Source organism: Oryzias latipes, chromosome 17 (genome assembly GCF_002234675.1).
Source record: "Oryzias latipes chromosome 17, ASM223467v1".
Taxonomy (NCBI): domain Eukaryota; kingdom Metazoa; phylum Chordata; class Actinopteri; order Beloniformes; family Adrianichthyidae; genus Oryzias; species Oryzias latipes.
In genome coordinates this window covers 22,453,638-22,474,398 of record NC_019875.2, presented here as the reverse complement: position 1 = coordinate 22,474,398, position 20,761 = coordinate 22,453,638, and the positions used below count along the sequence as shown (strand labels likewise).

The 20,761-nt window shown below is 38.7% G+C and overlaps 3 protein-coding genes across 12 annotated transcripts in view; all 3 read left to right on the top strand.

Annotated features, from left to right (window-relative positions):
- tcf3 (transcription factor 3) overlaps positions 1–6,937 on the top strand; it is a 31,864-nt gene extending 24,927 nt beyond the window's left edge. For 3 of the 6 annotated variants that reach the window (XM_011486622.3, XM_011486624.3, XM_011486621.3), the window contains 3 exons: positions 384–622; positions 4,458–4,604; positions 4,685–6,937. In XM_011486622.3, coding sequence (XP_011484924.1) covers positions 384–622; positions 4,458–4,597 — 379 coding nt within the window. In that variant the 3' untranslated portion in view covers positions 4,598–4,604; positions 4,685–6,937. Of the gene's footprint in view, positions 1–383; positions 623–3,144; positions 3,381–4,457; positions 4,605–4,684 lie in introns of those variants that run through there. The other 3 variants (XM_011486623.3, NM_001252242.1, XM_023964756.1) reach the window with 3 other exon arrangements.
- Positions 6,938–7,088: 151 nt separating this feature from the next.
- Positions 7,089–9,532, top strand: LOC101163110 (cytochrome b-c1 complex subunit 10). The gene is made up of 3 exons (XM_004079185.4): positions 7,089–7,228; positions 7,973–8,105; positions 9,206–9,532. The coding sequence occupies exons 1-2, from the start codon at positions 7,179–7,181 to the stop codon at positions 8,091–8,093; spliced, it is 171 nt and encodes a 56-aa protein (XP_004079233.1). The 5' UTR covers positions 7,089–7,178; the 3' UTR covers positions 8,094–8,105; positions 9,206–9,532.
- Positions 9,533–9,956: 424 nt separating this feature from the next.
- LOC101163357 (methyl-CpG-binding domain protein 3) lies at positions 9,957–20,190 on the top strand. Of its 5 annotated transcripts, XM_011486704.2 has the most exons (7): positions 9,963–10,147; positions 11,011–11,167; positions 15,302–15,439; positions 15,648–15,738; positions 15,811–15,988; positions 18,502–18,657; positions 19,553–20,190. In XM_011486704.2, the coding sequence occupies exons 1-6, from the start codon at positions 10,128–10,130 to the stop codon at positions 18,650–18,652; spliced, it is 735 nt and encodes a 244-aa protein (XP_011485006.1). In that variant the 5' UTR covers positions 9,963–10,127; the 3' UTR covers positions 18,653–18,657; positions 19,553–20,190. The 5 variants fall into 5 exon arrangements, with proteins under 5 accessions (XP_023821473.1, XP_023821474.1, XP_023821472.1 ...); XM_023965705.1 differs by having other exon boundaries at positions 9,957–10,147; positions 15,648–15,988; positions 19,608–20,190; XM_023965706.1 differs by lacking the exon at positions 19,553–20,190 and adding an exon at positions 18,806–19,546 and having other exon boundaries at positions 9,957–10,147; positions 15,648–15,988.
- The last annotated feature ends 571 nt before the right edge of the window (positions 20,191–20,761 follow it).

The following is a 20,761-nucleotide window of genomic DNA, read 5'->3' as shown; positions in this document are numbered from 1 at the left end:
CCAAAGCAGCTCCACTGCCGAAAACCGGCACCAGTCTTCCACCAAAGGGAAGGTGGCGTTCAGTGTCTTTCTCAAGGATGCTTTGACATATGTGCGGGCAAGGCGGGAATGGAACCTGCAGTCTTCTGATCAGAGGTCGACTACCCTACCGCTGCACCACAGGGAATAAACAAGGGAACACTGTATTGGAAGTTGACTTTTACACAAATACTTTGTTCCACCGAAGCAGATTAAGGTTCTGTCAAGTTTTTATTATTTTGTAGCAGTGTTGTTGTCATAATGCTTTGGATTATAGATTTATGATTTACTTTAGGAAAGAAAAACAGCTTAACTCTGCCCGTACTGTGTGTCCTTCCCTCCTCATCCCATGAACCGTTCACTAGTTTGGATAGTGAGAATGATGATGAAGACCTTCCCGTGGAGGTCAAGGCGGAGCGGGAGAAAGCACGGAGGTTGGCAAACAACACCCGTGAGCGGCTGCGCGTGCGGGACATCAACGAGGCTTTTAAGGAGTTGGGCCGCATGTGTCAGCTCCATCTGAGCTATGAGAAACCGCAAACCAAATTGATCATACTGCAACAAGCAGTCAATGTTATACTCAACCTGGAGCAGCAAGTTCGAGGTCAGTGGGTGTCCAGGGTGACAGGAAGTGGAGGGGAAGGGTCTCGATGCAAATAAAACTCCTACTCAGCTTCACTTTCCAGCTCCTGTCATGTTTGTCTAAATTCATCCAAATGTAGTTTTATTTACCTCTATGGAAATGAACCTAAAAATGTATATTTTTGCAAGTTGTCAAAAAAAATGGTCCAAACTGAAGACATGAGACGAGAAACTGAAGCTGTGTGATGGTTTTAAAGGCGCCCTTTAAGCCTGTCTGCCTTTAAACACACTGTGCTTGTCTAATGTACTGTCATGCTTTCACACCTGTTTACTTTAAAACACATTTTAGTACTCGATTTGCTTTTCTCCCTTTTATTTTTTTTTTACTAAACGTTAATTTTCTGTCTTTTGTTTTCGCTTCAGAATCAAACATACACATTTAGTTGGTCTTTATTGATTGTCGTCATTAACTAACATGCATTTCTTTGAACTGCTTATTGTGGGTTTTTGAGCACAAGCTCTTCTGGTTAATGCCATCCTCTCTAGAAACCCCACTCCACTGATATTCTCTAACGTTTTTTATTTTCTGTTTTCAGATGGAAACAGAATGTTTATGGAAAAAAAAAAAAAACCCAACCAATTCACAAACATTTAAACCGATTACAATGGGAAAACAATCACAGAAGCAGAATATTTCTGCTCTTTGCTTGTGATCAGTAGCCTTCATAAATATTATGCAGCGTGATTTGTGCAACAATTTTGTGTCCTCTGCCTCTCTTGCTGCTGGACGCTTGTTCAAACCTGTGTTCATATATTTGATGCTCCTGACACGTTTGGGAGGAGCTACTGTCTAAAGTCTTTAGCCTGATAGCTACATGGACGCACTGACTGATTATCTGCATGTCTCTTATCCAGTCAATGCATGGAAGACATGGATGATGTTGAGAGATCAGGTTTATTTATTTTTGAGGAGCTCTATCAAAAACTCTCCTCCCTGTCTGGGTTCATAAGATCATTCAGAGACTCTCCGTACAGTGAGGTTCACCGTCTTAATGCCGTAGCTGCGGTCACTTTCAGTCCCTTTTCAATTCTTCACCAAAGTTAAGATATTTGAACTTTGACAACAGCACAGCCTGAGATGTGCTGCTGCCAGACCACCACACCTGATGCTCAAATCCCACCGCAGCCCCTTTGATCGCGTCTGCACATTGACTTTACATTGAAAGTGACGCCCCTGCTACGGGGGGGGGGGGGTTTCAAAATCTAACCTTTGAAACTCTAGAGTTAAGAGTTGCTCTCTGATCTCTCCGGTGAATCTCATTGGTCCGTCTGGTTTTGTTAGTACGTTTAGTTTATGGCATCAATCATTTTAGTAAAAATTCTGCATTTGTTTTTCTGCATATATTAATACAACTTGTTGTGATGGATGTGAATATTACTGACATATTTATTTTCAGAATATTTTAGAAGCATAGGTTTGCACCAAACTTGCTGTGGTTTTTGTATTTGTGAAAGAATCTCCATCATTTAGTTGAATCTGCAGGTGATGCGTCAGAAAGACTCGAGTTAAAGTGATGCAAATTCGATTGTGTTGCTGTTTGACGAAGAGTACGGTATATTCTCTTGATTACCACTGTAGTCGCCTGTTTAAATGCACTTCCTGTTTAAATGTCGACCATTAGTCAGCAACAAGTATTTGATTGACAGAGTCTTTGCAGTTTTGCGGGATCATTCTCTAAACAAGGACAAACCGGAGAAGAGACGTCCTTTCCTCTTGTCTCCAGAGTTTCAGAATGTGAGCTGAGACGATGCACTAAAGGATTTCGGTTACAGATTTATAGGTTTGCTCAAATGCAAGTGTGTTAACCCTCACATGCAGATTCTGATCCTAATTACTGTGGTGTGCTCACACAGCAGTGTTCCCATCATTGTAGAGGCGTCCATGCTCATTCTGCGTTCACTCCTGTTTTCTCCTTTTTCTGCGTGACCTCTGCTTTCAGGTGTTCAAGCTTTGAAACTAATCGACATCTTTCTTCACATTCAGATAAATGCATCGTCATGTGATGTATTTATTTTTTCTTTGTCATCTCTTCTTCTCTGTGGTTGTTTGTCCATCCTGCATTTGGCAGAGAGGGTTGCTTCCTTTTTTCTCCAGATCTTTGCTGGTTGGTAACCACATCCCCTCGACTTCCATGTTGGACCAGATGACCAAAACATATTTTGCCACGTTACGTTTATGACATTGTTTGAACAATCCGTTACATTTAAAGCGAGCACTTTTTTTAAGCGTTTATTTGGTTTCCTTGCCCCTCATTCGTTCTCCTGGAGTTCAGCCCACCTCTGCTCAGATCTTCTCATTAGCAGTTTGAAACGGAGAAATGAATAAATATGTCAGGAAACTAAGAATTTCCAAGACTAAAATATTTTTATTAAGTCCAATTTGACGAGATGGAATGATGGTTTTGGTGGAATTAGTTTAGGTCTAGAATGGGTGGTGTATCGGGTTTGTTAACCAGCCCCTCCAACCCCTGCCTTTCGCTGCAGCCTTGTCACAGTGACTGATGAGAACCTGACCGCTGAGGAGAAGGAGCAGAGGGAGCGTGAGCGCCGCCTAGCTAACAACGCTAGGGAGAGGGTGCGCGTTCGTGACATAAACGAGGCCTTCAGGGAGCTGGGCAGGATGTGTCAGGTCCACCTGCAGAGCGACAAGGCCCAGACCAAGCTTGTGATCCTGCAGCAGGCTGTCCAGGTTATTCTGAGCCTGGAGAAGCAGGTGCGAGGTAGGTCAGCCAGAAGATTTGATCAGACATCCAACGTCTTCTCTTGAAGCTTCAGATTTGTTCATACATCACTTATTTTGGGGTTTTTTTCAAAGAAAAGGAGAAAGTTGAGGAAGTATAATCCTAAATCCCTTCTCTGCCAAATGCATGAAGTTCATTTCCACACTCTTATATTCCTGTATTTCTGTCTTATATTGTTGTTTTACTCTAATAACTGGATAGACCCCTTGCATGTGATGTTGCAGTCCCTGCGTGAACACCAGCTCTGTCATTTTGGGAACCAAACTGTGGGAGTCAAACAGAGACAGTACTGCTGTGTCAGCCTCTGTCGTGTTCACTTGACCGTCTACTTTTGATCCGTTGTCTCTGTGTTGTCTGCAAGACAAAATGAAGGGCTGCCGGGTCTGCCACAGATCCGATCCCACGTCTGGTGTCTTCTCTGTCGGGGAGCAGGACGGCCGTCGGGATAAGGTTGCAGTGTGCGCATCAAAAGACTGGGTTCTTTGGTGTTGAGAAAAAACAAAAAACATTCATTTTCCAACAATGCAATGAGTTTCAATGGCATTAATATTACAATAATAATTGATCATCCACGTGGTGCAGGTCAGGATAATGGAGACCGCCACATTCAGGCTCTGCAGGAATCTGTGATACTGCTTTAAGATAACGGAAATGTGTAACCAAAGGTCTACCTGACACAAATGTTCACTACAGTGTGTGCTGGCATCTGTAGGCTGCCACCTTTCCTGTTCGACTGCGACCACGCAGCGTTTTCTGTCGTCATCCCGTAGAAATCGCTAAAATGAGACGCTTGAATTAGGAGTTTTTCCCGTTTTTTCAACCAACAGCAATGCATGCGTACCACAATGAGTCTGGTGGCTAATTTTCTACACCGAAGTCCGATTTGACCCGTTGAATGTATCAAAACCATGTGCTTGACTACGAAATTGGCAGACAACAGCATGTGACATCACTGCAAGGGGTCTATAGTTTAATATATTCTGAATTTCAATGGACATTTCTACTGAAAAAATGACATTTTCAAACTGATTTTTTATTCTATTTTAATTTTTTAAGAGCGCAATTTGAATCCTAAAGCTGCTTGTCTGAAGAGGAGAGAGGAGGAGAAAGTTTCAGGTGTTGACCCTCAGATGCAGCTCACCGGCGGCCACTCGGCTCTAGGAGGGGATGGAAACAATTCTGTGAGCCATATGTAATCCTCAGGTCAGTGAAGATTTGTATGCAATGTTTGTCACTCATTTCTATTTTTATTTATCTAATCTAAATGTTTGTATTCTTTTCAGTTCCTGTTGATTGTACAGCCTTCATATCATGTGGCCTTATCTGTCATTTTCATGCATCTCAGTGTGGGTAAATCAAGCACACATGCACACACTGACTCAGCAGGCGGCCACATTCCAGGACTGGAATTCAAGCACAAGAAACTTACACACACAACAAAAGGTGTATAAAGAAGAAAAGTTCCAATTATGACAACTGAGGACTTTGTTGAACACCAGGATGCTCTTAAAATGACATTTTTGTAGTAAAGTTGCTTTATTCCTGGGAGCAAGTTTAGCCTGGATCAAATAGTTTTTGGATCAACTTCTCATGTGAGCAGAGTTCGATTTATATGGACGAATAATTATCGGCATTCCCTACAGAAAAAGAGGTCTTACATTTTTGGTATACAGAGGGAGGATTTATATCTTGTGATTGAAAAAAGCTTGGTCATTGTGCTTTAAAAAGGCTACACACTTAGTATGTGATTTGAAAAAAAAAAGAACTTTTTGTAAGACTGATTCAAAAACTGACTGGTGTTTTGGATTTGCTGGTATTTTTCTTGGATTTCTTTCAGTGGCCGATCGTGTGCAACAGTCAAATGTGTTACTGGGACTATTTATTGCTTGTTTCATTTGGCTGCGGATCCCAGTCTCCACTTTTAAAAGTCTTTTGTTTCTGTCACTTCCATGCAAGTGAAATAGAAAAACCGGCGGAGAGAGTCGCCACCACCGAGGGAAACCCAGGACTCGGCATAAATACTGGATCCAAAGTGAGGCTGAATAAGTTGGCCCAGTCCTCCCTCACAGAGGCTGTTGTTGGACTTTCTTCACTATTGTGAAGTTCCTTTTGCTCCGACCCACATAGAGCCAGCATCGGCCTCTTGCCCCACGTCCTTCATTTCCTCTGATCCAAGAAGAACTCGTGTTGGAGACAAATAAGTATTGAAAAGGGATCACAAGTGTTACCGTTACCTTTGGGAGAATTCTCACTTTTGCCTGGTTGCTCTCTGTTGACTTCTTGTCCCTCTACCCTATTGAACAATGTGGAACCTGTTATAAGGATCTTCCTTTTTTTGGATAATTTATATATATACAGTTTTTTTATTTTATTTTTTACTTTTGTAACATAGTTGTAAGAGGTTTTCTTGTGTCATTTGTCTTATATTTTTCTTTGTTACATTGTTTTAATGTAAGAGGACTCAAAATTAGCTTCCAGGAACAAACTGGTGTTTTCTTTGGTGCCAGAGGCTTTGAAACATTAAAATTGATGACCTTATTTTTATGTTTATTATCATCACATGTTGTGATATTGTGTTTTTTTTTTCTAAACACAAAACATGTTAGAGCAGTTGCAATTGGATTGTTTTTTTTGCACACTGCCTAACATCCAGCTGGCTGATGAGCCGTATAAGTTTAAGGTAGAGGCGGACAAAGTGGCCACCACACTTTTAACTTTCAGTAAATGATGAACTCCCCGTTGACTCTGAAAGGATGGCCTTGGTCATTTTCCTCCCTTTGGAACTTGATGATTTCTTTCTAGTGCCTGATATGTGTTTGCAACATGTTAGAGAACGTTGTATTCATTTTTTTGAAAAAAAGAAAAGTACCTTCTCGTATTACAGATGTGGATAAATAAGTTTACTTCAGTGGCATCTGTTGAATGAAGAAATATGCTCCAGTGTATGCGTGCCATTTGTTCACTGAATAATAATGTGGTCTACAACTTTGACACTTATTGTAATAAAAGTTTATTTCCCATTTTTATGATTTTTTTTTAAGAATGTGATTATGATTTTTTATTTCTGGATTGACCTGTGTGCTGAAATACATGTCACAGTGTAGTCGTTTTATATTACAAGCTTATTTGTAACAATATTTGTTAGTTGATCCCAATTCTGACTTAAGGACAGCCCTCTGATCTAGTTTTCTTTATCGGCTACCTAAACCCAGCTACTAAAGACTTTTTTTTCATAAATCATAAATCTACATCAATATAGCCTCTAAGATAACACCTGTGTTTTTGGTTTATTTGTTTGTTGGTTGGTTGTTTTTTATTGCTTTGTTTGGTTAAATGTTAATTGTGTTGTCCTCTGTGAAAGATGACCTGCAAGAGTTATGTCTTCTCTCATGTTTGAGGACAAAATCTATCTATGGTTTGTCTTCAAAGTGCCTCAAGTTTGCTATTTTTATATATATATATAAATAAAATAGATATCAAGAACTGTTGTGTACATAACAGTGTAGTAGCAATAAATGTTCCAGTTTTAATAAAAATGTCCTTGTCGGGTTATTTTTTACTATTAATATTGTTCATTTACCTATGTAAAAAAAAAGTTCTGATTTAGTGTTGTGTATACATGCTGCTCATCTTTATTTGCGTTTAGTGAGATGATAATTTCGCTTTTATTTTGTAATCCGTGCCTGTACCGGAAGTGATTGGTGTGCATGCGCACTAGTAGGTTCTTTTTAGTGAGGCACGTCCTGTGTTGGAAGGGCATCTTTGCTTTATACCAGCATGCTTGGCAAAGTAATTGGACAGAAATATGTAGCCATTGCTAAGTCATGGTAAGTTGATTTTACTTTTTGTCGTTAGCTAAAAGAAACGTGTCTTTAACGATGTGGACCTTAGCTAGCTCGTGTCCAACGTTAGCTGTTAGCCTAGAGGTCACAGGAGCTATGTGTGTATGTGCTAAATCTCATGATTTTTCACGGGCTAATAATGACTGAAACGAGAATCTGCAGAGCGGATTTTCTTGTACAGCAATTATTGGTTAATGAGAAGAACTCGATAAATGTCAATGAAATTTGCCTCGAAACGACACTAAATTGTAAATACACATTTACAACTTTCAAGTTTAAACTGCCTCACCTCAGTCGCAGAGATCTATGAAATTTAGCTTTTTCAAATCCCTTTTGGTAAGTTTAACTGCAACATTTCACTTTTTAATAAAAGTCGATACTTTTTTGTGTGTCATTTTAAAAACTAATAGTTAATTCGTAACGTTTTTTCTCACACTATGGTGTGAACTCATAAAGTAAAAATGTCAATTTTTTTTAATTGGCTGTAGAGAAGAAATATCAGATATTTTGTATTTTTTTATAAAAATATAAGTGACTTCAAACAATAAACAGAAAACCCTTCATGTGTAGGGTTTTAAATGTCATTGTTGTGGGTTGTTATTTGTGGCGATCAACACATTTTTTTACTCGTTTTGCATCAATCATTAGGATTCATTGCTTTAAAATAAAATGCATGCATTATATAATTCAGAAAGTGAACTCAAACCTCTTTTTATCTCTCATCTGCAGGTTACCCACTATGGCTGTTTGGGGCACAACAGGAGGTGTAGCCCTGGTCTACTTAACAGACTGGAGGCTGATTTTGGATTATGTTCCTTACATCAATGGCAAATTCAAAAAGGATGACTAAAAGAGGTGTGAGGTAGGTCATAAGTGTGGCAGAGATGCTGCTTACTTACTAAACTGAACGTCTTTCATCTTTGCTCTGTTGCTTTAGCTGACGGTGGACGCTGCTCATTGGTACATAACTTCCCACACTCGTTACAGTGGATCTTTCAGCTAAGATAAAATAATGGCTGTTAGAGAACATATTTTATAAATATATTCATGAAATATTAACTTTTTAAGGGAATTCTGTTTGGTGTAAGCCGATTTTATCAGAGTTTACAGTTCTACAATTTGATTCAATTTTCAAATTAATACGACTTTAATTAATATTGGTTTATCAATCTATTATTCTAAAATCGTGTTTTTTAATTTTTAATAACTAATGATTTAAATTATTGCAAAAAAAATTAATTATTGCACTAAATCTGTGCGCAGATGTGTGCAAACAAGCATTTATTAGTATATGTAATCAGAATAAAGCTTTATGTTCAGACACACTTATGGTCTTATTGGTGGTAAATGATGGTCAAAGTGCTCTTTCAACAAATCTTGGACTGCAGAAAAATACAAGACTGCAACAAATAATGTGATCGACTGATGAATGAAAGAAAAAAACTTCACATCACCAAAAGGAGAAGACATGCCAGCATTTTAGCACCACTTCATCTGTTTGTGGATGAATTGTACCTGCAATAACACCTCTTACCTCTAGAGGGCACCTCAGGCCACAGCTGCTGAAACCTGCAGAAGAGCAGCAGCTGAGAAACATTCTGGTTATTTTTTCTTGTTGTAGTTTTATGTAGCAAAGTAGAAGGGGGAAAAAAAGTCTGTTCTATAAAACACTAATGTTTTATATTCCTAGTTTTTCACCGAAGAAAATGTGCTTATCATGTTCATCCTTTTAGGTATTTAGGTTTGGATGTGCAGCTTTTATATTCAACTAATGCATGCGCACATATTTAAAACACAAATTCTTAAAAACACCAAACATTTGGGACAAAGTTATAAAAAAATGGGAAAAGTGTAAATGTCAAAGTCAAGTCTATTACAACTTTAAATACGTGGTACTTTTTTTTATATTGCCACATTGTTAATATGAAATGTATCATGTTTTTTTTTGTTTTCTCTCTACAGATTACTTTTTTTTAGGTCTCAGATTTCGGACACAATCCCATATTTGGTCTCCTGATGAGGAAGTTTGCAGGATTCCATCGTCTTCATCCAGCTCCTCACTCAACGTTAAACTGTTTATTAACATTTGCCAAAATGTTTTTGCCATCGGATGTTTAATAATCGTCTGCTGTTGTCAACATGGATGAAAAAAAAGGAAAATAAACTACAGACATGATTCTGCTTCTTCTGACTGCTTGGTGTGAGATCTGCTGTTTATTTAGCTGACCTGTGTTACACGGGTTACATTTGTTTCCTGGTTTTCATACAAAATTAAAATGATTACATTTATTCCGTTTTGGTTGTGTGTAATTCTTCTTGTGCGCAATGGTTTATTACAGCCTACCTACCTAGAATAGATCACACTGAAACCTTTATTCTGTTATTACTGATGTCTGGAAAATTCTACAAAACTATAATTTGTTGAAGAATTTTGCTCCAACAACACTTATTATTTTTCAAGATATAAAAGTGTGGTAAGAAAATGTACGTAAATATTCAAACTGTATTTCTAGATTTAAATATATTTCATTTCAAATTAAGATTTTTTTTTTTGATTACTTAAAATGTTCAAATTTTTATTTCACTTGACTAGAGTATTCTTACATTTTATTTAATAAATATTTTCTTTGTTAGAAAGTACAGCACAGAAATTTGAAAGCGGTCACGTCTGGACTAGTTTACATATCAGCGCATGGATTACAGTGATTTTTGGGTTATTTGCCCTGGCGGAGTGATCTTTGTTTGCTAAAGTCCTGACAGCGGTAACGACAGCTAAATTAACAGACTGTAAATTCATGATTGCATTTTTAAAGAAGAACCCCGTTTTCTGCTCACTTTGACCTCTTCACTATTAAAAATAAGAACCAAGACAAAGCAGACATTCATGGCAATGGAGAGGAAAAGGTAGAATGTTTCTAATATTTGTGGTTGCATGATTTGGGACTTTGGAGAAATTCACGCGTGCGTACATCTGTTTTGTAGTTTCCAGCAAATTTACAGATGTCTGGATTTTTTCTCTCGATGTTTCTTGGGCACAAATGTTTTGTGTGTGTCGAGTGTGTAAGTAAAGGTGCATGTCGGGATTATGAACCGCGGCTTCCAAAGTTCTTAGCTGGGATCATGGCGTTCCGGTCGCTGCTAGCTTGATTAGCTTGCTAAGTTTCATTGTTTACACACGCTTGACTTGCAGCGCGCGGGGCCAGGTGTCACGCCGAATTCTGTGACCCATGCTCTGCCGTTTCCGCGACGTCCGTGCCTTTTACTTTACTGAAAGTGCTAAAAGTTGTGGACTTTCCGCGCCTGTCCTCAGAATTCAGAGACAGTGGCTGCAAACTTTGAACATGTTAAGTTACTGTTAAGTTAATGAACCACAGATCATACGCTAACAATTGAGGCCTTATGGGTAATATTTTTAATCCTGTAATAAAGAATCATTATAAACAGATACGATGATAATAATCAGTTTTTTAAGGGTTTAAGAAAAACCTTAAAGTTGTATTGATATTAAATTAAAGATTAATTAATCAAAAAATAAATTAAGCAAACACTAACTTGTTGAGTTAACATAAAATATACAAACATTATAGGAAGAGACAGATGTGGATCAAAACTAACAGGTTAAGTGATTTCACTGTGTTATTTATTTGATGAATATTCGTCTTTGTTAAAAACACCCAGTTCCAATAACAATACCTCGATTAAAGAGTAATGAATTATGCCCCAGTCCCTTAAGATATTAATGTTGATGATTTATTTTCTGCCTCTAGTCTGCCCGTGAGACGTGTTCTCAACAAGCCAGCGATATTCCGCAGTGACCCTCGTCTGGATGCCACTGCCAGCCTCTCCAGGGGTGGACGCTCCCTCCAGCCCAAAGCACAGCCCAGCAGGCACAAACATCTGTATGACGTAAACCATCGGGTCAAGGTGGGCGACAAACTCTCTTCTTTTTTGTTTGAGGGTTCTGCGATAATCAACTGTAAACAACTTTTAACAGACAAAAACTTTGTCAAAGGTTGTATGTAATGGTTTGCCCCACTTTGCAAAAAAACAATAGCGTTTAGATAATAGTTTGACACTGATAAGGTTTAATATATGGATGTGTGTCGTGTGTGTGTATGTATATATGTATTTATAAGGCTTCGATCAAAATGTGCCACAGTTGGAAAATCTGTAGAAGGCTGGACTGTCTTTATTTTGTCGTGAATTTATTCCAGATTAGAAACAATATTCTAAAGAAAAACTGGAATGTGTCTTCATAAAATAGTTAAAGACCCACTCCAATCGACATCTCTTTTTGGTGGTTAAATCCCAGCATTTCCTGGTCTGATCACTGTTTCATCTATTTTACTAGTGGTCCCAGTGGTCTTTCAGTCAAGACGATAGCGTTTTTATCCAAAATCAAAAGCCCTGTGTCGTTTTTCTAGGACATAGTCTCTGCAGAGCAGCACTAGTTCACTGGAAGTTTGTGTTGTGAGCGGGACTATTGGCGCAGAGGAACCCCAACCCTCCCTTCCCAATGCTGAGAGCTCTCTGTTTACACTCTCTCCTGCTAGCTTACACACCTCACAACCCTAACCTAACAGCAGAGCAACAGAAATGGCGAGCAATAATAGCTCCAAAATTGCTCGCCATTTTTGTTGCACAACTAATGTTAGCTTGGGGTTGTGAGGGGCTGTAAGCTAGTGGGAGAGAGTGTAAACGGAGAGCTCATGGGAAATAAAGCCGAGGCGTCTATGCCAACAGTCCCACCCACATCTCAGGGAAGAACTCCGGCCGTTCTTGAGAAAAAATGTCTTAGAAAATGCAACAGGTTTTCTTTTAATTTAGCCTAAAAACATCATAATTCTAATTAAAAGACCACTGGGAACGCTTTTACAAGAGACCCAAAGATGATCGGAGTGAGTCTTTAAAAACACCAATAACACAAATTCATAGGAATGGGTCTTTAAGTATTTTAGGAAATCTGCAGTGATTAAATGAGCAGTCATACAAAGAGGATTTTCAATCCTAAATAAATAAATTCATATATCTTTGTGTTGTCCATGTCATGATGGTGCAGCATCATTTTGGGAACATGAATCGGGTCGGCAAGAGTTCTATGTTTATTCTGTTTTCAATACACGGGCTAATTTCAGATTTAAAAAGCAAACAATGTGCATTGGAAATACTGCAATATATTATTTGTAACAATAAGATATTCCTTTACTTTGTAATAAGCAGCTTGTGCTCTTACTTTCACATCAGCTCCAGATGTTTGAGAGTCTAAAACACTAAGACTTTCTTTTCAATTATCTGCTTCAATTGACCAAATCTCTGGTACAATGTGTTCTCACATGAAACATGCTTCACACATAATAGCTCTGCTCATAACACAGCTCACATCTAACAGTTAATCGGAAAAACAAATCAGTTATTTTAATATAGAGAGATAAAGACAAAGAAAAAAAGCAACTTTTGTGCAAAAACTTGTGTGTTTTGAAGAACTCAGAGTAACGGCTTCAAAAAAGATGCAGCAAATTTTTAAGACACAATTTATTCTGGAATAAGAGAGCAAACAATAGAAGACAGTGGTTTGAAGCTTGAGGATTAACGTGTCCTGATAAAAATGTTTGAAAATTTGACGATAATTACATGTTTTATTTTTGAGCTCACTTGTTTTGTAAGTCTGGTGTGTCATCACTTGACAGTAAAACGGATTCCTTCTAGAACGAACATTTAGTGTGCAGATGTTAGTCTGGGTTATGGTTGGACAAATTCACATTTAGACTCAATTGGCTGAACATCTGCCTGCTCTCACATCTGTAATAACTGTTCAACTCATCTCATCAGGGAAGTCTGTTAGAAAAAAGACTAAACCCTACTTTTTTTCATCATTAACAATATTTCTACACAAAAGACATTTGTTTACTTAGTCCCTTTTTATAAACTTTGTGGACTGAGCAAGCTTAGTAGAGATTAAGTCAGAGATGAGCAGTCTCGTCATTAGAGTGTGCAACCTCCTTTTAGGCCGTTAGAACGTCCTCACATGCCTTCTGGCAAAGAGTCATTAAATGTCATGAGACCTGAACAGTAGCCACAGTATTTGAAGCCTCTCTGCTCTGCAGTGATGGATGAATCACCCTGGAACTGCTGTTGAGTGAAAAGATAAAATCCTAATCAATACCCCAAAATTCGTATAGTAAACCCTTATTTATGAGTTTATTTGTGCACTAATTTTTTAGTCCAGTATCATTCTATTTATTTATTTATTTATTTATTCATTCATTCTACTTATTTTTTCAGAAAAAAGTCCAGTATTATAGAATAAGTCCAGGGTCTTATAATAATGAACTTATTTTTCTATGAAGGTTTGAACTTTGAGACTTTAAGAGAGAAAAGTGTGTTAATGTTCATGTCTGTCTGAAAAAGTGTCTTAAGTGTGTAGTGAGAAGTTGTGCGGCTTTAGAACATCTGCAGTTATTGATTAAAAAAGTTGACTTCTTTGCAGATTCCACTTATTACAGGTAATACTTAACGTTACTCCTGCGAGAAACGAGGGACCAAAACGTCTCTAATGCTGGCAGTCTTTAAGAAAACTGTTCATCATAGCTCTGCTGATTCCAGAGCAAAACGGCACTGAATCATTTAATCCAGTTCCGTGTTGTTCTGGGCACTTTCCCATGACATTTTCTGACGTGTTAGCCCATCCTTGAATTATGATCATTTCCTATAACGGCCACAGCTCTGAAACGGAGCGCTCCCATGTCTGAACAACATAATCCATTAATTGTGGTAAATGTGATATTTTGCTGTGAGTTTAAAATCTACGCAGTTACAGCTAAAGTTACCGGTTTAACTTAATGCTATGTTCACACTAGACTCTGAAATGCACATTTGAGCGACCGCTTCCAAGGACAATTCGATGTAAACACGCGCATATGCATGTTTGGGGCTTCGCTACACAAGTTTTATGTCTGTTTGCGGGCTCCAGTTCAAAACATGTGGCCTTTGAATTCGCCCTATATGTTTAACCAGTTGAACTTTGACCTATCAGGGACTTGGATTTGGTTGTGATGTATGAGTAGCGTCCCTTTTCATTCACAGAAGGGCTAAATGTTTTAAAATCTGTCATTTAGGAGAATTTAATGATCACGGTTTGTGCCCGGCCAGAATCTAATGACACCTAGTCTTTCATATATCGGAACAAAAAGTCTGGAGTGAGATTTGCTCCACTTTGACATTTTCACACCAAGCCTCTTCCAACTGTAGGTACATGCACTAGTATCGGGTAGCGACAGACCTGTGTGAACACCATGGGCGTGTCCGAATTCGAGGCCTGCGTCCCTCAGTGGCCGCGGGCTTCCCGGGTGACGTTGGCCAGGTCCTTCGTCGAGCGGGCAGGCCGGATGTTAACGGCTGTGAATTTGGACAAGTCTAGCCTTTAGATAATCCAGCCGTTACATCGGCGAATGTCCTGTCGCCTAGCAACCGTGAGTCCCGAACAGAGAGAATTAGTGAAGCACGCATGGAGCTCAAAAGTTTCCTGGCTTATTTGATCCAACTTTTAATCTTGGAGGTGTAATTATCTCCAACTCCGGTTCCCGCTTCACAGTCGACCATGGTTGTCAGAAAATCTCCAGGTTCTGCCGCAATGCATCTTGGGATATAAACAGCATAGAAGGATACACCAGACCAATCCTTGAAATCTGGGAAAAGAAGGCCGTATTTGAATTTGGACAGCACTTGTCACGGCGCTGTGATGTAAGCAGCCTACAAATGCAGCCCAGGACGAACACAGCCCTTGAATTTGGACACAGGCCATATGCTGAAATCCTGCTGAAAAACCAGCGCTCAGCGTGTTCTTGAACACACCACGCATGCCCAGTGTGACCGTTGCTTCAGATTAACATCAGGAGTTTATTCTATTTTTGAGTTTAGAGGGAGATGTTTACTCAATCCAAGTCTGTGCTGACAAACCTGCAGTAAAACAAGGAGTCAACAGTGCAAATGCCCGCATGAAGCTTCAGTTTCATCTTGAGGACTTGTTATCGTTTAGTCTGACGGCGGCTTCTCTTCCAGATCAAGCCTGATTTGAACACAACGCTACCCGTCCGACAAACCGCTTCCATCTTTAAACAGCCGGTGACCAAAGTGACAAACCACCCCAACAACAAGGTGAAGACAGACCCTCAGAAGGCTGTGGATCAACCCAAACAGGTAAGTCAGAGGCTGAAGGAAAACCTCCTGCTCCCTCCCTCTAATAAGTGTTTTTTTCTTTACCACTAAAGAATGTCGCTTGTGGATAATTTTCTGCTAAGTTGTGGTCAGGCTGGTTGGTGTGCTATTATTAGCATGTGCTGGTGACATGCCCCAGTTCAAGTGCATGAACAGACACGCTCGTCTTCTGTTTAATGTTCATCATTAGTTGTTCTGGGAAAGGAAGCTGAGCGGCTTGAATGCTTTCGATGTAGCAGAGGAGCCGGTGAAATCTATGGATCTTCCCAAAGGCCTCCAGGGTAAGAGCAGCACACTCTTTGTGCGTCCTTTAACGCGGCCGTCCACTAACCCACAGCGCCGTGTTTTCCTAGGTGTTGGACCCGTTTGCTCAGACAGAACGTTGCTCTCTGCCATCGCCAGCTCCCTGCACACCAGCCCCGTGCCCATCACCGGGCAGCTGACCGCTGCTGTGGAGAAAAACCCCGGCGTGTGGCTGAACACGGCGCAGCCCCTCTGCAAAGCCTTTGTAGTGACCGATGACGACATCAGGTAGGATTCATTCTCATTCACACCTAAAAGTGGGTTTCTTGGCCCACTGTCAGACAACACTGTGAACATTACTCAGCAGGAAAAGTCTGTTCATTGATTTTAGGCATCTCAAGACATGACATAAGCAAATAAAAAAAACAATTTATTTGACCTACATTTGGAATTTTAGCAGATTCCAAGTGTTTCTCTGAAATAAATCCTTTAATTAAAGCGTAGCTGCCATGTTTTTTCTGGAACTGTAGGACATGGAAATCAAAGTCGCACGTTCTCCTCTCAGGAACAAGGAGCCTCAGAGAAAAGGGAGACAATGCTCTAAAACGGGGCTTCATTTTTACACAGTAGATACGTGCTAGAATTAGGTCTCAGAAACAATAAGCTCTTTGTTTTCAGGTATAACATTTTTATGTAAACATTCAGAAGAACATGAATTTTAAATCTGTGTATTAAAGATCCCCTGCGATCATCTTTGGGGCTATTTTAAAAGAGTTCCCATTGTGCGTGTGTGTGGGGGGGTGATCAAGCTAGTGGTCCGCTCAGCTCATTATTCACGTCACAAATACGATCTTTTCTAAACAACATTTGTTTATCTGCTCCTGATTCACAACGATTTGAATAAAGAGATACTCCGAAATGCAATTTTGAGCTTAATTCTTGTTCTAAATGCCCCCGTCACCAGAAAAATGCCACAAGAACATGTTAAAAACACTGTTTTAAATGCATTCATATTATACTCTTGCAGTTACAGCTTTGGCACTGCACTGATGTTGAGTCAGTGTTCCTGTAAATGCAACGTTGGATTAAAAAGATGCGTTGCTTATTTATTAACCAAAAATATACAACTGAGGGTCATCACCAGAGAATATTGACCTAATATTGACCCTTAACCAAATTTCAGGCAAACTTTGGTTTCTATTTTGGTTTAGAAAACATTCTGGTTGAAATTTGACATAATCCAAAGGCTAAAAACACTTTAATAGAAACTTTGTCCTGTTAAATGCTGCAAGAAGTGCAGCTAGTTATTCAGCTGTGAAATATTGTATTGCAGACTTGTACTGATTTGTTTTCATTTTATGTAATTTCCTTTCAACGTACATCATGCATTTTTATTTTGTTTAAATTTTCCATTATTCTAACTAAATCTTATGCTTTATTTTTTTTAAAAGATGCATATTTATTCAAAATTTTGTGTAAACCTTTTATACTCAGGCTGTATCGAGATGCTTCCCGCTGAAACAACTGCATTGAAATTTGATTTCTTATGTAAATCGGACATATAAAGTCTGTCTTAACCTCTTAAGACCCGAGCTAATATGTGAGCTAAACCGTCTACACACACACACGCACACACACACTCACTCACAGGGCCATTCACTACTCTGCTAATATAAGCCAAACTGTGGCGTCCATGCATGTGGGCGCCAGGCCTTGAGGCCAAAGCGAAATTAAATTTAGGCAAACTCTGATCAAGAATATGTGAAATTAGTTGATTTTATTTTGTTCCAATAATACACTTATAAATTCATTTTAAGATATGAATTAATAGAATGCAATTAAATTATACATAAATGTAATTCATAAATAAAACCTTTAAGAAAAATAATAAAAAATTACAATGATCCAATAAATCAATATTCATTAAAGACATAAACAAACCAAAAGGGTCCCACAAAGCTGAGTGTAAATTTAAAGAATAACTGCTAAATGTAAAAAATGTTTACTAAATGTTTATTATTAGTTGTTTATAGTAATAGTGATGTTCATTAATAAAGGTGAAGACATAAAAATAACTATGTCTTAACTCCAACTGAATTTTCTTTGGCGTGGAAAGCCTTTGACGTGTTTCCTTTGAAAGGCCTTTGCAGCCTAATGACATTATAAGTAGACAGAGGCTGGTTTATGGTCGTCCACTGCTCTTCCTGTTCTTCTGTGCTGAAATCAGCAGTGGACCTTGTCCTCTTAGCATCTGCATTCTCAGAGGATCCTAAAGGTTGAAGCAGGCTGCCGACCTCGCTTCCACCTCCTTCACCCACGGCTTACTTTAAAACATGACACTTTGGTCCTGTTCAGTAGTACAACATGTTTGTATTCATTCATTAAATGCATGAATATATGTTAAAAAAAAGGCTTAGATTTTCCAAACAAAGTTCACTCTACAGTTTTCAGCTGGATACAAAATAAAACCAGTGTATTCCTTCACATTTTATTCATTACTAACATTTAAAAAGCTTTTATAGAAATAGTCTTAGAAATGGTTTCACGTAAAAAAAAAATCTCTGTCGCTAAGATACATCAGCCATAAACTGCTAGCACAAATGGTGTTGTTTGTATTACTTCTGAGCTCGCATATTCTGTAAATCAAGCTGCAAAAACATTTTCTTTCTTCTTAACATGGTTCTTTTTAGACCATGTTAAGATGTGCAGTTATGAATCTCCCGAGATGTTGAAAGGAAAGCTAATCTTTAAGAGATGTCCTTTTGCTAGCTGTAACTCTGTTGTGCGTGTTTTGATCTAAGGAAACAGGAAGACTTGGTGCAGAGTGTGAGGAGACGGCTGGAGGAGGCCCTGATGGCTGATTCTCTGGCTAATGTGGAGTACGCTGCTCCTGATGCATCGGTGGACAAAGTGGAGGAGAAGACTGACCAGGTGGACAAGGAGAACTTATAGTCCAGGTATCCGAAAACGCCTTTTTAGAATTGATTAAAGTCCCACTCTGATCATCTTTTGATCCATTTTAAATGTGTTGCCAGGGGTTATTTAATTATAAGTATACAAATTTTAGCCAAAATCAAAAACCCTGTGTCGTTTTCTTGGACATAGTTTCTGCAGAGCGGCAGGAGTTAATTAGAAATTCACCTGAGTTGGAGGCTGGACCCTTGGCTCAGAGCAACCCCAGACCCTCTTCCCGTCACCCATAACTCAGGGTTCCCTGTTGACACTCTCTCCCACAAGGTTACAGCCACTCACACCTCCAACCTAACATTACTGGGACAACAAAAATGGCGAGCAATATCGGAGCTATCCAACCGTACGGTTTTGAGCCAGATGCCAATAAAACCAAAATCTAAATGAATCTAGCCATCTACAAGTTTTAAAAACTGTTTTTAACTGTTTTTATTTGGTCTTGGGATGATTGTTTTAGACGGTATATGCTTTTTGTCTTTAATGTTTTTATATATATATATATATATAAAAAACCTGTGAACACTTTGTGACTTCTGCCTGTGGAAGGTGCTATAGAAATAAAATATACTTACCGGTACTTACTTACAAGTTGATGCATCAGATGGATCAGTGCAGGAAGCTTGTGGGTGCTCAGTGTTCTATATACGTCATGAATACAGCTTTTGTTTTGTGTCCACTCCTGATTCACAGCGATTTGAATAAAGAACTACACAGAAATGAAATTTTGAGCTTACAGAATTTTCTTTCTATGTGTCCTCAGTCATCAGAAAAATGCCACAAGGACATGTTAAAAAAAGAAAAATTTTCATCATAGTAGAGTGGGCCTTTAACTCTACTTTATTCCTGTAGTCTAACTTAACCGTATGTCTGTTTCTTTCACAGGTTGGACATGTGTACTGGTAACGTTTTTCAGATTTTTTTTTTTTACTCCACACAGGATTTCATACACACCTAAAGAATTTGTCCTAAAACAAAGACATTCTACAGATTTCAATAACCTAAACAGTTTTTTTTCTTGGTTCAAGTGGTTGTGTAATCCTGAAAGGGTGCTTCAAGTTTCTGTTTACCTCTACTAATGCATGGCAGCTGTGGATGGTGCTTAGTACAAGGCAGTGTTACTTTAAGTAAATGACTGTTTCAATTCAATGCTGAAGGTGCAAACCATATGTATGTGAAGGTCTTTGTGTATTATAATGTTCACGTTGGTTCTGAGAAGTGTGTATATTTTTAAAATTGTTATCCCAGAACGTGTTTCTGTATCTTCTGCCGACACTGTAAGTGGTGTTTGAAACACAGAGCAAACTGCAGTATTTTTGTATTTGTGCACGGCACTCTTGTTGTGATGGTGAAAAAAAGTTTGCAGTTGGGTCCTTACAGCGTGGTTGTGGTTCTATCTTATGATAAGCTGAATTGTTTTATTCTTGTTTTTTGTTTTTTAAGTTTAAATTGTTTCAGAAAATGTGTGCATCCAACTATGTACCACTGTCACTGAAAAATAAATGCAGCTTCTTAATGATTGATGAAGTTTTTCTCTTCTTTTTTTTAATTGATGCATAAAATATGGCTAAAAATAGGTTACTTTGAGTTCCTTTATTGATCCCACAAAGGGGGGATTTCATTTTTACCTTAGCTCTAATAAAAACAGAAGAAAAATAATAAATAACACAAAAAATACAATGGGTGTGTAGCTGTGGATTATTGTACTTGAAGTGTCAGGGGAACTTGTTTTTTCTTATCCGACTGGTGATAGAATTGAGAATCTTCATAATTCGACTCTTTGAGTCCCTGTTTGTGTTTGAAATTATTCGGTCTGGAGTTAAAGAATTCCTGCAGATTATTTTGTCTGGTGAATTGAATCTGCAGAAAATCTATAAAATATCCTTTTATTATTCAAAAAACATGTCAAGTAATAAAAGCTAAACGTGTTATAGAATAGAACTTTATTGATCCCACCGAAGGGAAATTGCCTTATTACCATAGCTTTATTAAAAACAGAAGATGGACGGGGGGCGGCTGTGATGCAGAAGAAGAGCGGTCGACCTCTGGTCAGAAGATTGCAGGTTTGGTTCCTGCCCTGCGCGCCCATGTGTC